The 13833-nt window shown below is 47.1% G+C and overlaps 1 protein-coding gene across 1 annotated transcript in view; it reads right to left on the bottom strand.

The window, feature by feature from the left end:
• Positions 1-13833, bottom strand: part of Mcc (mutated in colorectal cancers) — a 592098-nt gene that overhangs the window by 10045 nt on the left and 568220 nt on the right. The window contains exons 19-21 of the mRNA XM_023716377.1: positions 11622-11624; positions 8376-8518; positions 1474-1596 (exon numbers count right to left, since the gene is read on the bottom strand). Of these exons, the coding sequence (XP_023572145.1) occupies positions 1474-1596; positions 8376-8518; positions 11622-11624 (269 nt within the window). The remainder of the gene's footprint in view (positions 1-1473; positions 1597-8375; positions 8519-11621; positions 11625-13833) is intronic.

Genomic DNA, 13833 nt, shown 5'->3' with positions numbered 1-13833 from the left:
CGTATTAATATGCTGAGCTATAAAAGGCTCAAGTCAACAACTTCTGACATTGCCAGTCCTATGGATAACCCACTACTATTATGGACTACTGGACTCTATTGGATTATTTTGCTGAATTCACATACCTACAATATTTAAATGGGAATGGAACACCCATCTCTGACAAAACTAAACAAAAGGGATATAAATGGACCATTTTGTATCTATATATACAAAATAGGCTAGATACACAGCTACTTTCTCAATTCAATGAGAAGAAAGATCTGTACTAAGTTGTTTGGACAGGATTTCATGTCTGTATCTTGTATGAATAACCACTACAAAGACAATATGCAATGTATTATAAAACTGTCCAAATCTATTTTGAAAATGTCTTGTTGCTCTTTGTTTCTCAGTAAGATTAAAAAAAAAATATCTGTAGGAGCTGGGCATGTGGCTCAGTGGTAGAGTTCTTGTCTTGCATGCACAAGGCCCTGGGTTCAAGCCCCAGGACCACAAAACAAAAACAAAAGATGATTATTTGTGTTACATCTAGTGAATTTTTTAAAAAATGAATTAAAACTTTTGGGGCTGGGGAGATGGCTCAGTAGAATAAATGCTTCCTGGCAAGTGCAAGGGTCTGAGTTCAGTCCCCAGTGCTAAAAAAAAAAAAACAAAAAAAAAAAACCTTTTAACAAGGTTTTCAGTTGTAGTTTCTCGTATGAAAAGAATAAATTACAGGAAAGAAAGCTGTTCAAAATACTAAGTTTTTAGCAAATGTAAAGGAGTCCTAAACCAAAAAAATTTTGAGACTTCTGTCTTAAAATGGTATAAAGCAGGCTGGGGAGATACTGCCTGTCTGGCAAGCACTTTACTGCCTAAAGTATCAGGGTAAGAGCCCTGATACTGCATGCTATGCCAGCCCCGGAACCCCAGGCATGCCGTTGCAGCCCCCAGAACGGGGCATAGTGGCACATCTGTAATCCCAGCACTGGGGAGGCTGAGACAGGACGAACACTGAGTCTGAGCTGCATGGTGGGACCCTGTACCAAATAAAGATTTTTTAAAAAATTAAAAAATAGTATAAAGCATCCTAAAGGAAATACTCAAATATTTTTATAGCTAGTTCTGTTTTGAAAATATTGGCCTAGACACACTTTATTGTATGGTTCTCTGAGCCATCAAGAATAAACTATGGGCCAGGGAGATGGCTCAGTGGAATAAGTGCCTGCCTGGCAAGCGCATGATCCTGAGTTCATTCCCTGGTGTGTGTGTGTGGGGGGGGGGGGGAGCAAAACAAAACACTGATCTGCTTTTTCCTAGTTTCCTTTCGTGAAAGGACTCATCTTTACTGAGCATTTCTTAGGCTCCTGTCTGGCGTCCTGAGAGATGCTGCCCTTAGGGTGCAGGTGGGGACACCCCACTGACCAAAGCTGCTCTCTGAGAGGTACACAGGGTCCCAAGTGGCACTGAGACATACAGGGGAACTTTTACCTGTTGGCCCGTTTTAGATCATTGACAAACTCTGCAGATTGCTGATGTCGGATTTCGCTGCTCTTGGTGAGTCTTTCCAAGGCACTCACAAGCTCCTGCACTCTGGCCTTTAGCTTCTTTTCTCTGTGTCAAGGAAAGAGCATGTTGCCATGAATAGTTTGAGGTGACAGAGGCGCCACTCCTGTGGCAGTTGTGAAAAGAGGCCAGGTTCCACATCAAAAGGCCAGCTTAGAGAAACAGCATGAGGGTTCAGGGGAGCACAGCCTTCCTGGCTAGCAGGGCAAGAACAGACACTGACTCCTGCCTCCTCCAAGGCGGATCTGAGCCTATGCCTTGAGTAAGAAAGTCCTTCAGAGACCTCAGTGTCACAAACAAACATGACGGGTGTCTGTGGCTGGTGTGGAAACCCTTGTGAGTGTGCTGGACTCCAGGCCCGTTTCCAGCTGGACCAGTCAATGCTTCAAGAACAGAAACCTGTCTAACCTGGCTGCCAACCTTGGACAGGTCCCTTAGCCATTAAGCCAATGATCCTACCTGGCAAAACAGAAAAGGCAAAATGAAAAGGAAGGAGTAGAAATGATACATCACAGGTCCTTGTTTCCTATTAAAGTACATAAATTTTATTTCCATTTTGATTTGTACTGTTTTTGTTCTGTACCTTTTAAAAATAGAATCTACACTGACTAAAGAGTCAATAAAAGGGCTGGCGAGATGGCTCAGTGGTCTAAAGCACCTACTTGAAACAAGCTTGGGAAAGCACAGGGACCTCGGTTCGATCCCCCAGCACCACATACCAGCCAGCCCCGCCCTCTGGTGGGCTGAGCTGGCCACACACACACACACACACACACACACACACACACACACACAATAAATAAATAAATGTTAAAAAAAAAGTCAATAAAGAGCAGTTTCTCAAGTCTAGTTCCAGAAACTTACTGCTTACCTCTAGTTCCCAGAAGACACAGGCATAGAAAGCACTGTTATCATCTTCCCTGATGTCACATGAATGGTGTCAGTCTGTGTCACAGCACAAACTTAGCAGCCTCACAGTAACTGGCTTGGTTCTCCACTGGGTCTCCAGCACCGCGCCATGAACCGCAGTGGTGCCCTGCCCTTCCAGTGCTGGAGAGCAGCTCTTCAGAACCCTGTGCTAAATACTGCCTTGGAGCTTAGTGGGAAACCAGCATTTAAGGGAAGGGACACCTCTAGAAGACTGTAAAGTATAAGTCACCTGAGTAGTTCATATGACAGTTTGGTAGTACTTAGGAAAATACTACCAAAGAATGGACAGTTCCCTTAACTAAGCAACTTTACTTTTAGAATTTTATCAAAGAGCATAGGTCTCAAGATATTTCAGTTATGTGTGGCTTCAGCTTTAGTTAAAAAACAAACCTAAGAATGGAAAACAAGCAGGGGAGTGGTTAAGTTAATCAGGGCATGTCCATGCTGTAAAACACCTGCTTGAAGTAGCCTCTTCGTAATGCAGGTCAATGTGCAGTGATGTGCTACTTTGCTCTTCTGTTACTTTTAAGTTTTATAATTTTGTGTCCTTCCTGTAAAGGAGTCTCAGTTGTGCTTCGCTACCCTGGGCGGTTGGAGCTGGGATAGGGGGCAGCTTCCAGGGAGCCTTGCACTTCCTGAAGGATGTGTGCTCCGGAGCCTAGCAGTCTCCAGGCAGTTGGATCTAGTTGCATTTCCAACTGGAATCAGAGCGTGGCAGCACTGCCTAGCACAAGTGAGAATGTACTGCTGGACGGCATTCCCTCCCTCCCCACAGCGGCTTCCTCAGCCTTTAGAGGAAGTAAGGCTCAGAGCACCAGGAGCCACCCCACCCCCATGCCACTGGTTGGAAAGAAAAGGGTAGAGTTATTCTGTTACTGCTCATTTGTTATTGCTCCAATTTCTTCTAAGTTGATTGTACAAAGGGAAAAAAGCAAATTGTGAAGAGAACTAAAAATACAAATCATGAAATGCACAACAAAGAGCCACTCAAGGCAGAACCATTGCCTTCCTCCCCAACAGTCCACACCCTCCAGACATGGCCCTAACACAAAGGTCTTCCTTCCGGAGCACCAGGCGGCCCTCAGGCTGCCACAGGGAGCTTTCTGGACCAGCCCAGCCCCAAAGGAAGAACACCATGAAGACAGGACAGGATGGTAGATGCTTCCCAGTCCTGCTTGGCCCATTATAAGGCATTCAGAGCACTCCCCAGGACACCACACCCAAAGCTGCTGGGGTCTAAGGGTGAGAGAGGGGCACAAAGACTAGCATGAACTGTCACTGACTGACTACAGCTGCAGGGCAAGGTCAAACCTAAGATAGGTTTTGTTTTCATTCGACAGGCACACTCCACATTAGCAGTTTTGACTTCAGTATCACTTGCCTACAGCATCTTTTAAACACTGAAGTTAAGCGTCTTGGAGCTGTGTGTCCTATCCAGAGCACAGTCACTGGCCACCACTATCGTACTACTTGAAGTGGCCCCCTGAACTGAGATGTGCTCTAAGTATAAAATGCACCCTGGAGTTTGAGGCTATAAAACAAAAAGAAAAACACCTCAATACCTTTTAAAACACCTAGGGCCAGCTAGATAGCTCAGTGGACTAAAGCACCTGCCTAGCAAGCAGCGGGACTGGGGTTTGATCCCTGGCATCACAAGCTGAGCTGGCCCTGCCCCGGTATGCTGAGCCAGCCACAGAGTCCAGGCATGGTGGCACACACCTATAATCCCAGCACTGGGGAGCCTGAAAACAGGAGGATCACTATGAGTCTGAGCTGCATAATGAGACCCTGTACCAAATACATTTAAAAAAATAATAAAACATCTATTACTTCATTTTTCATGGTGCTAGTGACTGAAGCCAAGGGACTCATGTTTGCCAGGCAAGCTCTTTACCACTACAGTACATTTACAGCCTGAGATATTTTATACTGGGTTAAATATGCTACTCAGATTACAATCTGGGCTGGCAAGATAGCTCAGTGGACTAAGTGCCTACTAAGGCAAGCTCAGGGACTGGGGTTTGATCCCCAGGACCACATGCTGCACCAGCCCCACCCCCAGGTGCACTGAGCAGGCTACTGAGACAGGGAGTGGTGACATATGCCTATAATCCCAGCACTGGGGAAGCTGAAAACAGGAGGATTACAAGTCCTAGTTGCGTAGTGAGACCCTGTACCAAATACAGAAAAGAAAAGAAAGAAACAATTAAGTTGGTATGGGGTAGCCTCAAGCATGTTAGGCAAGCATTTCTCCACTAAATAACTATACTAAAAAGAAAATTAGTACAAAATTTGAAAAACTTTACATATATATGACTTGCACTGTGACTTGTATTCCTAGTAGAGAACAGGAATCTAGAGCACTTGTTTAAAAGTTTGTTATCAATTTATTCTCCTAGATTCTGATTCAGCTGGTTTGTGTCGAGACTCAGGGATTGTAGTTCATTAAATACTCCAAGTGACACATCATCAGGGAAAACTGGGAAGCCGCTGAGGCAGCGGGCCTTCCTCTGGGGCCTGTGGATGAGCTCCCTGCGCTCGCGGCACTCCCTGAACCCAGCAGTACGCACAAGCCATGTGCAGGCTGCTACAGTCCTAGCTACTGCTTTCCTCACTCGCAGGATGACTGGGACCAAGCCACCACAGTTTGCCAATACAAGTGGCAGCGAAGCCTCAACCAGTCATGCCCTATTCCTTCTTGTTTCCAATTTGGATGTGCTTAAGCTTCATTAGGAAGAATTTATGCAGTTAGTGTATGTCCTAAGGCCAAAATGAGCAATTTTCTTAGGCATCATCCAGTTGAGAAAACAAAATGGAAACATTATATGGTCACATGCCTCTTCAAACAGGAATGCATGAATACAGTGTTTTCTAGAATGCCTAGCACTGTATATTTCCTTCTTTTCTTCCCAGTAGTAGGTTCAGGCATTCATGAATTTAAACCATAAATTTTACCATCAAGTAAAAACAAAAAATGATGGATTACAATGAAATTATGAAAACCCAGCTTCCCGGTGTCCACGTGCATTTCAGGTAGAGGCACGCATGCACAGTACTTGGTCCCCTTACCAATGGTGATCACAGAAGAACCTACGAACCTTAGCACAGCTGCATGGCCAGGAAGTTTTTTTAAATTGAAACAATTTTAACCAGAATATCCACAGGGGATCTGGGAGGCAGCCGCCTGCTGGGAGGTTTAATGTAATTTGCTAAACCACAGAGTGGGCTGTCTGTGAGCTGGGTGGCAGATGCCTAAGCAGGACTCACTGCATGCTGGTACCCTGGCAGCTTGGATGTCCGGCTTTGTGAGCAAGCAGTAAGGAGGTTGGACCACCCTCCCATGATTAGGCTAACAGGCAGTACTTCATGGTCAGAAAAAGTAATCAGGGTGAGCAGGCGCCCAGTCCTGATGAGGTGCTATGTGGCTTTGCAGCCAGCCAAGAAACCTCTCAGAGAAGCTGTAATCAGACCAAACTGCGAGGAGTCACGGCCACGCAGCCACAAGGCCAGAATTTCTTAGCAATTGCTAATTATGTGGAATTAAGACTGAGATTTGTCTCCATATGTGGTTCCTCTCCCTTGCCTTCTATTACTCTTCAACCCCAACTGGCTTCTGCTCCACGGAATGGCCCAGTCAGGTCCCCAGTGAGCATGCCGCTTCAGCCCATGGCGTCTGTCCTTCCTCACCCAGCAGCGGCATCTGCACGGCTGGCCATGCCTGCTCTTGACTTGCTTTACATTCACGATGAGTGTGCAGATTGTACCTTGCACTCACAGTCTTTTCAGTGGTATGCTGTGCTCCACATCACCTCCAGATGTTGGGAGTTACTTAAGCATCTGGGCCTGAACCAGAGTTTAATTTTACTTTTCTTTAATTCTATGCACTTAAAGTTAGATTCCTAAAAACTATCTACATGCTAAAAAGTCTAAATCATCTCGAGACCCTTCTTTGGAGCTCTGGACTTGTCTATTTGACACCTCCATATTAATAGGCGTCTTCAGCTTAGCATGACAAGAGCACAGTGTTGGAAATTTCCACCCAATTCACTTTCTTCTGTGTCAGCAAAAGGCAACAGCACTCATCTGGTCCCCAACAGCGCTGGGGAGTCCTCCCTCATCCCCATTCCTTCCTTCGTCCTCCACAACCACAGCAAGCTAAATCTCATCCTCATGCTGTTCCTGCTCCCACCACAGGGCTCCAAGCTGCTGTCCTTTCTCACCTGGATTGGTGACAGCCTGACTGGCTTCTCTGCTCCGCCTTCCCCCTTTCTGATTTGGTTTCCCCTAATGACCAGGGACACTATAAAAGCACAGATCTGATCACAGTGCTGTGCTCTGGTGCTTTCCACTCACGATGATGCGTGCAGTCGCTTGCAGTAACGTCTGTGCTATCCCCTCCCTCTGTGAGGCGCTGCTTCCACCAGCTCCTCGTTACTCTGGCCGCGGCTTCTCTGCTGCCGCTTTTCCTTTCCTCCAACTTAAATGTAACCGCTCAGAGGCTTGCTCTGCTCACTGACTGCACAGATGTTCCACTCACAGTACCTTGTCATTTCCTTCATATTATTCACTGCAAACTGTACTTACTTCTTACGCCCCTACAGGGACTACAGCTCTTCTATTTCATGGTAGTCATCACAAGCAATGACTCCTTACTTTTCAGACTATCCTGGTAGCAGACAGCAGCTATTTCTAAGTCCTTTACAAGGGTAACATTCTTATAATTCTCATAACTGCCTTTAAGGTCACTATTATTATGGTCATTTTACAGATGCAGAACTTGAAGTGCAGTGAAGAGATGTGCCCTAGCCAAGAGCTGCAGAGCGGGGTTCACACTGATGAGCCTGTCTGCCAAGCCGGGTGCTGAAGGCTCTTGTGACTCACAGAGCCTGGGACGTGATCTCTGTTTACGAGCACAGGCCTGTGGAACCAGAGCTCAGTGTCTCCACTCTACTGGAGTAGCAGCAAGAGGATGCTAACAGTTGAACTCTTCCTCCAGGTTTCCTAGGACGTGCTTTGCGTCTGGCAAATGCACCGGTCACAGGCCGCCTCATCCAGGGCTGCTGTGTGCTCTGCAGCTCCCTGCCACTCTGTCTTGCTGGGGTCCCAGGACAGGCTACGTTTTCTCTAGATTTTGGAACACTAGGGCAATGACAGAGACCTCAACTGCTCTAGCAGTAACTGCCTCCGCCCTCTGGGTGAGCCTCAGCCTTTCTAGGCATCCTGGCTGGAGCTCAGCCATTTATTTCCATGCCAGTGAAGCCAGAAGCACACTTTGTAGTCCATTCATGTCCTGCAGACCCATGTGCATCTATGGAATTCTTTGCACAACTTCTATTGCTTGACTGCTATTATAAATCAGCCAAATATGAAGATTCAGCAAGTACAAGTTTAATAAAATAGCACCTCTTAAAATAATGGCCCTCCTAATAAAACGGTGAATTTGGCTGCTACTTTTCTCAGGGCAGCTCCTTTTGTAAGATCACCCCATTCAGTGTACTTCATCCCACCTACTATTTTGTGGCTCAAAACTGTATTCATACTTAGCTGTTGAAATAAGATACACTTTTTTTTTCTTAACTCAAAAATGCCCACACTGGTTCCTACAGGTCTGGAGAACACTGACCTGGGAAGGTGTGTGTCGCAGTGCACACACACAGTTTGAGGTGTTTTGCTGGTTTGCTCTAAGACACTGCAAACAGCCAGCTGCTACTGTGTGGGCCTCTGCTGGGCAGGCAGTGCCACTGGGGACACAGAAAGTGTCTGACAGAAGGTGAGGGAGACCCACAGGTGGAAAAAAAAAAAAAAAAAGGCGAAGATAAAGCAAAGACCCTGCTTCTAGGGAGAGTCCCGGGTGACTACGATTACAAGTTATGTGCAGGGGAAGCATCCAAACTTACACGGAGGACCTACAGGTGATGCAAATGCCACTGCCAGTCACCACGCAATGGTGGCCACACTGATCGGCCTGGCCACTAAGATATTTAGGTGGCAGGACGTCTGTACCATCAGTACACTGAGTCCTGATTTGCTGAAGGCCAAACTTGGGAACAGGTGGTACAAACGGCAAGAGTAAAAGAGATTTTTTTTGGTGGTACCAGGATCAAACTCAGAACCTTGTACTTGCCAGCAGGCACTTATGCCACTGAGCTATCTCCCAGGCATTTTTTTTTTTTTAAAGAGATTTTAAGAGAAGAAATCATGACCTACAAATTGGTATCATGGGTAGTTGAGAGAACCGAGTTTCTCATATATGGCGTATGTGGTAATTCTGAGGGAAAAGCCACTTTTGCACAGCAAGAGGAAACAGTTCTGTCCTGCCTCACTGTCTTGGAGACCCTGGTAACTGGGTGAAGGCATTCATGGCCATAAGGCTGACATTGTCTAGGGACCCTGTGGTAAGAATAGTCAGCAAAGTTGCAATTGTGCATCTGGCCAAACGGTTGACACCTCTTCTGTCCGAATGACAGGTGAGTCCTCTAAAGGGCCGGCTCTTCCTGGGAATAATTTGAAGTATGGGGTATTTGAGGTGAGGGAGGTTTTCATTGCTGTTCCTGAGGACGGAGGAGGCAACGAGAAGGAATGTGAGAGGCCCCTAAGCACTGAGAGGTCCCTGGCACCGGCCAACCTGGAGAATGGAATCTGAGCTCTCCAGCCACATGGGACGGAACTCTTCCATGGGGCAGAGGGGGTTCAGAAGCAGCTCCCTCCCTCCCTAGACTCCCTGCATGGGTGCACCGCGCCCAGTGATGTGACACCTGCACTGCAGCCTTGCCAGGCACCAAGCAGAAAGGCTGGCCACACAGTCTGACCCAAAGGCCCCAGGGCTGACATGTGGGTGTTGCTTCTAATCACTTCTGTAATTCAGGAACTTCATAAAGGGAAGACATGAGATAGACAGAGAAGGTTTATCAGCAACAGGAAACCATTAACGGGGTAGCCATTATGGTGCCTCTTATAAGGTTAAATTCTGACCTTGAAAGATTACCCCCATTCAGTGGATCATTCTCAGGCATACATGGGTGTGCTCTAGTGTCTCCATTTTATTTTATTTTTTTTGCAGGACCAGGGATTGAACTCAGGCCCTTGTGCTTGCCAGGCAAGCATTTATTCATAGTGTCTCCATTTTAAACAACAAACAAATCAAAGTTCTTGGAGAGTCTTTCCATCTGCACAGAAAACTTTTCTTGGCTTTCCTGTGTCCCTGCTAGCAGAAGCTTCCAATTCTGCCTTCTGGAGTCCCTCTATCTAGAGTAACCTGGACCTGGGAGAAGCCCAGACTCTAGAGATACTGGGGAGGGGCCTGGGGTGTTTCCCCCACTGTCTCCTCCAGCCCTGATGCTGAGCCTTGCGTGTCTGTCCCTTCCTATGAGGCATCTCCACTCCAAGTCACATCCAGGCCTTCCAGATCTGGTCTCTTGTGGCCACACTGAGTCTCCTTATGGACATCTTGTATGTAGCCTTTTTTCCACACAGCAGTGGCTCCCCTGCGTATTAACCATAAAAGCAGAAAGAATGCATGCAGGCCCCTGGTGTTAGATGACTTAGGTGGATCCTGTCACTGGACAGAGGGCCTGGCTCCTGCAGTTGTGAACTGCCTTCACTTAGCAGCTTACAGAACCAGCTGGCACACAGATGGACTCGGCGGTGAAGCTCAGCTCCCCGAAGGGCTTGGCAGGGCCCTGGTGGTATGGGACTGGATGACTACAACCTCCTGGGAGAGCAGGGCTTCTCCAGGCCGTGTTGGAGCTCAGTGAGGGGTGGGGCTGTGAGAGCAGAGTGCTGCCCTGAGAGGGAGTGTGTGTAAGCGTCACCCTTGCTGCCTCTCAGCTGGGGAGCACAGCTGCCAGCCTTCCCACCACATGGCCTGCACTGGCGCTGGTGCTGTGCCTCGTGCAAGCCTGCCTCCCCACACACCTGACTTGCCCTCAGCACCAGGAGACAAGCTCATCGCAGTGGCACGCCACACATAGTATGGAGGGCGGAGTCCCCGGAATGAGCTCGCAGAGGAGGGGTCAACTCTCCCGCCTCTGTGCACACACAGGGTGCGGGGGCACCACGGAGAAAGTGGAGGCACACAGTCCCCCACTGTTCCTTAGGCCTTGCTGTGCCACTTCAGTCCTGGCTGATATGGACAGTAGCACCTGCTCGCAGTGCCTGCCAAGAGCATGATGGAGAAGAGCGGGCTGCTCCACTCCTGTGCCCAGGGCAGGACAGGCTGCACAGACACACACAAGTATGGAGCGGGCACCCTGGAAATTCCCCTATGGAACTGCTATTTGCTAATTTGCTTCTATGGAAAGTTCATAGCACACAGCCTGAGCGAAACACAGTAAAAACAAAGACACCCTGATAAGAAAATACCTCATATCCAAGACTGCAAACCTGGACGTCCAGATGGAGTTTTATGGCTGTACGGAGCTGCCATAAATGTTCATGAAGTGGAAGGAACAGAATCAGACCAGACAGGAATTATATGCTGAATGTGAAATTGCATGGAGCTCTGGTTTTGTTCCACAAAAGACGAAAGTGAGAAGAGACACCAGGAGGGCCAGCACTGGATGATAAGCGCCCCACCAAAGCTGAAGCCCAGCAAAGGCAGGAGAGACTGGGTTGGAGCAGGCAGTAATCTGGAAATGGTGACTGCAGTATCACAGGACATGTTCCTTGGGATGGCTGGTTTTCATAAAAAGACCACTGTTTACATTATCTCTTCTTTCCTGCACCTACCCTCCTCAGTCTACATCCTGACTGGTCCCACCACTCTGGTACCCTTTCCAAGGAAGGGATAGCTCTGAAAACGCTGGTAAGATTCTCCTAAGTGACCTCAGCTACTGGCCTGGTAGATAATCAGTACTGTTAAAGAAGGTGTTACTTTCCATTTGAGTTTTAAGAAGAAAAACTCCAAACCTCAGCCTCTAAGTGTCTATTGTATATACCCTCATGAAATGATTTTCTAATTTGTAAGCTGTATTTGCAGCATAATTATGTTATTTTTCTTTTTCCTCTAGCTCTGTGGGTTTCTTCTTGACTCTACATATCTAGGTTTTGATTAGAAATCCATGCTAACCAACTTAAGGCTGGATATTGGAAATCCATTGTAACTGAAAGAATAAATAAAATCTCTTTTTATGTTTAGTCAGCACAACCTGCATTATACATGCGCCAGCAAAGTCCTCTGAAGCTTGGGGAATTTAAAAAATTTAGAGTTTTAGCTTACACATACAATATCCAAATGGCTCCCTGTTGGAACCAGAGAGTGGATTTTCATCCCAGGTCTTTGGCACAGGCAAGTAGTTGGATTTATTCAGGGCATTTTCCTGTGCTGCTTCTCTCTTCCTGCCCTAAGCAGACAGATCACAATTTAACCACATGGCCAGAGGCGCTACAGAGGAAAAGCAGCAGGATTACAAGTTGGAAGGAAAGACAAAAAAATGATAGCAAGAAAATCAGGAAGGCAGTGAAGTTTGTTCGCCACAAGGCAGTCTACAATCCGTTGTCAGCTGGGACGCCTTGCTGCCCAGACCAAGGTAGCTGCCAGGGTACACTGGTGCTTCCCTTCCAACCCCACGTCCCCAGAAAGAGGAGAAAACTTAGAAACTCTCCAACATTTTAGAAAGCAACAAACACTCTTTATAGACTAGAAACTATGAACAATTGTGAAAAATGAAATGCAGATGTTTTATCCTTTCTGAAAGAGGAAACAACCATTCAGAATACACACAGATAAAAGCTGCTGCCAAAGCAAGGAGGTTCAGAGGTTCTCCAGTTAGAGAACGGGAAGGGACCAGATGTCAGGTCTGATATGCAGACCAGACAGTGGTCAGCAGCCGGAAGGAAAAAACCCCAAAAGGAGCTTTGGACACTCCAGCTTGTGACCCAGCTCCAGGAGCTGGGCGGAGGCCTGTGACAAACACAATACACACAAACAAACCCCCAGGGAATTTTAAATGCAGCGATAAACACACAAATCACAACACAAGTTACAGAAAGCTAATACTGAGAAAACCCACAGAACTCATTATAGAAAGAACTTGCATATCAAGAATCAAGAGTTAATATAGCAGACAAAATAATAATTAGGCAGTGTAATAAATATGCTTTAAAAAACATCATTTCTTCATAAAAAAAGATAAAACAAGCCATACATGGCAGCAGCATGCCTGTAATTCCACATGCGTGTGAGGAAGAGGCAGAAGGATGCAAGCTGACGGCCAATCTGCTCCAGTTAGCATAACTCTGTCTCCAGGAACACAGTAAAAAGGACTGGAGATGCAGGTCCATGGCATAGCCCCCAAATCAGTCCCCGGGGATGGGGGGCAGGGAGAGGTGGAGGAGGGAGCGTGGAGAGCAACAGAAACACTGGAACAGATTCCATAGATTGAATAACTACAGATTAAACCCGGGAGCTGGAAAGTAGCTGAAGAGCCGATCTCTCTATGAAATGCCACTATTACTCTGTGGCAATTACAAATTACATAAAGAAACAATAGGAATTGGTCCCTCAAACTGCAGCTCTCCTACAGAGTAGGCGACAGCCACATGCAACTATGAGTGTTTGAAATGTTGGCTGTTCTGTACATGGCACCAAATACAGATGCAAAAAAACATCAAGGTGAAACTTCATTTTGGACACATGTTAAATATACTCTTTAAGATGAATCTGACCTGTTTCCTCCCTTCCATTCCATTCCCTTCCACTTTGCCTTCTGTCCCTTCTTTTTCTTCATGTGGTGAAGTAGGGAGCTAACTGGACCTCCAAGTAGGTTCAGTCACTTGCTTTAGGGCAAACAGCGAACCAGCTACATAGAAGGACGAGCCCACAAGTCCAGCGCTGGCTTCTCGGTGTGCAACTGAGGCAAGGCCCAACAGGACCTGCAAGCAGCTGCCTGACAGGAGTGTAACAGAGAGGAAGTGGGGTGGCAGTATGAAAGGAGGCAGCAGCTCTGCGCAGTGACGGGTGGCAATGGGAGCAGTGGTCTCTGGACAGGGCAAGCAATGCATACCTGCTGGTCACCTCAAGGCCACTCAAGTAACTACCAAAGCAAGCTCTACTCTGTGCAGAGACCAGCCCGTTTGTACAAACCCACAAATAATAACGATGTCCCTTTGGGCCTTCATAGAAGTGAAATGCCTAGCTGGCGTGGGGTGCACACCTGCAACCCCAGCATGTAGGAGGCTGAGGCACAAGGATCAAGGCGAGTGCAGGCCAGCTTGGGCTATAAAGTGAGCTCCAGGGCCCTGAACTGCATAGTGAGACCCTGTCTCAAAAAAGACGAAACAAATAAATAAAGTAAAATGCCTCCACTATGCCAGGGGACCATGTCTGTCCAGAGCTCAGTGCATCTGCTGTGTTTG

The sequence above is a fragment of the Octodon degus genome, unplaced genomic scaffold (assembly GCF_000260255.1).
Source record: "Octodon degus isolate 3935 unplaced genomic scaffold, OctDeg1.0 scaffold00048, whole genome shotgun sequence".
Lineage (NCBI taxonomy): Eukaryota > Metazoa > Chordata > Mammalia > Rodentia > Octodontidae > Octodon > Octodon degus.
Note: the sequence above shows the minus strand (reverse complement) of the source record. Positions and strands in the feature narration are given on the sequence as shown.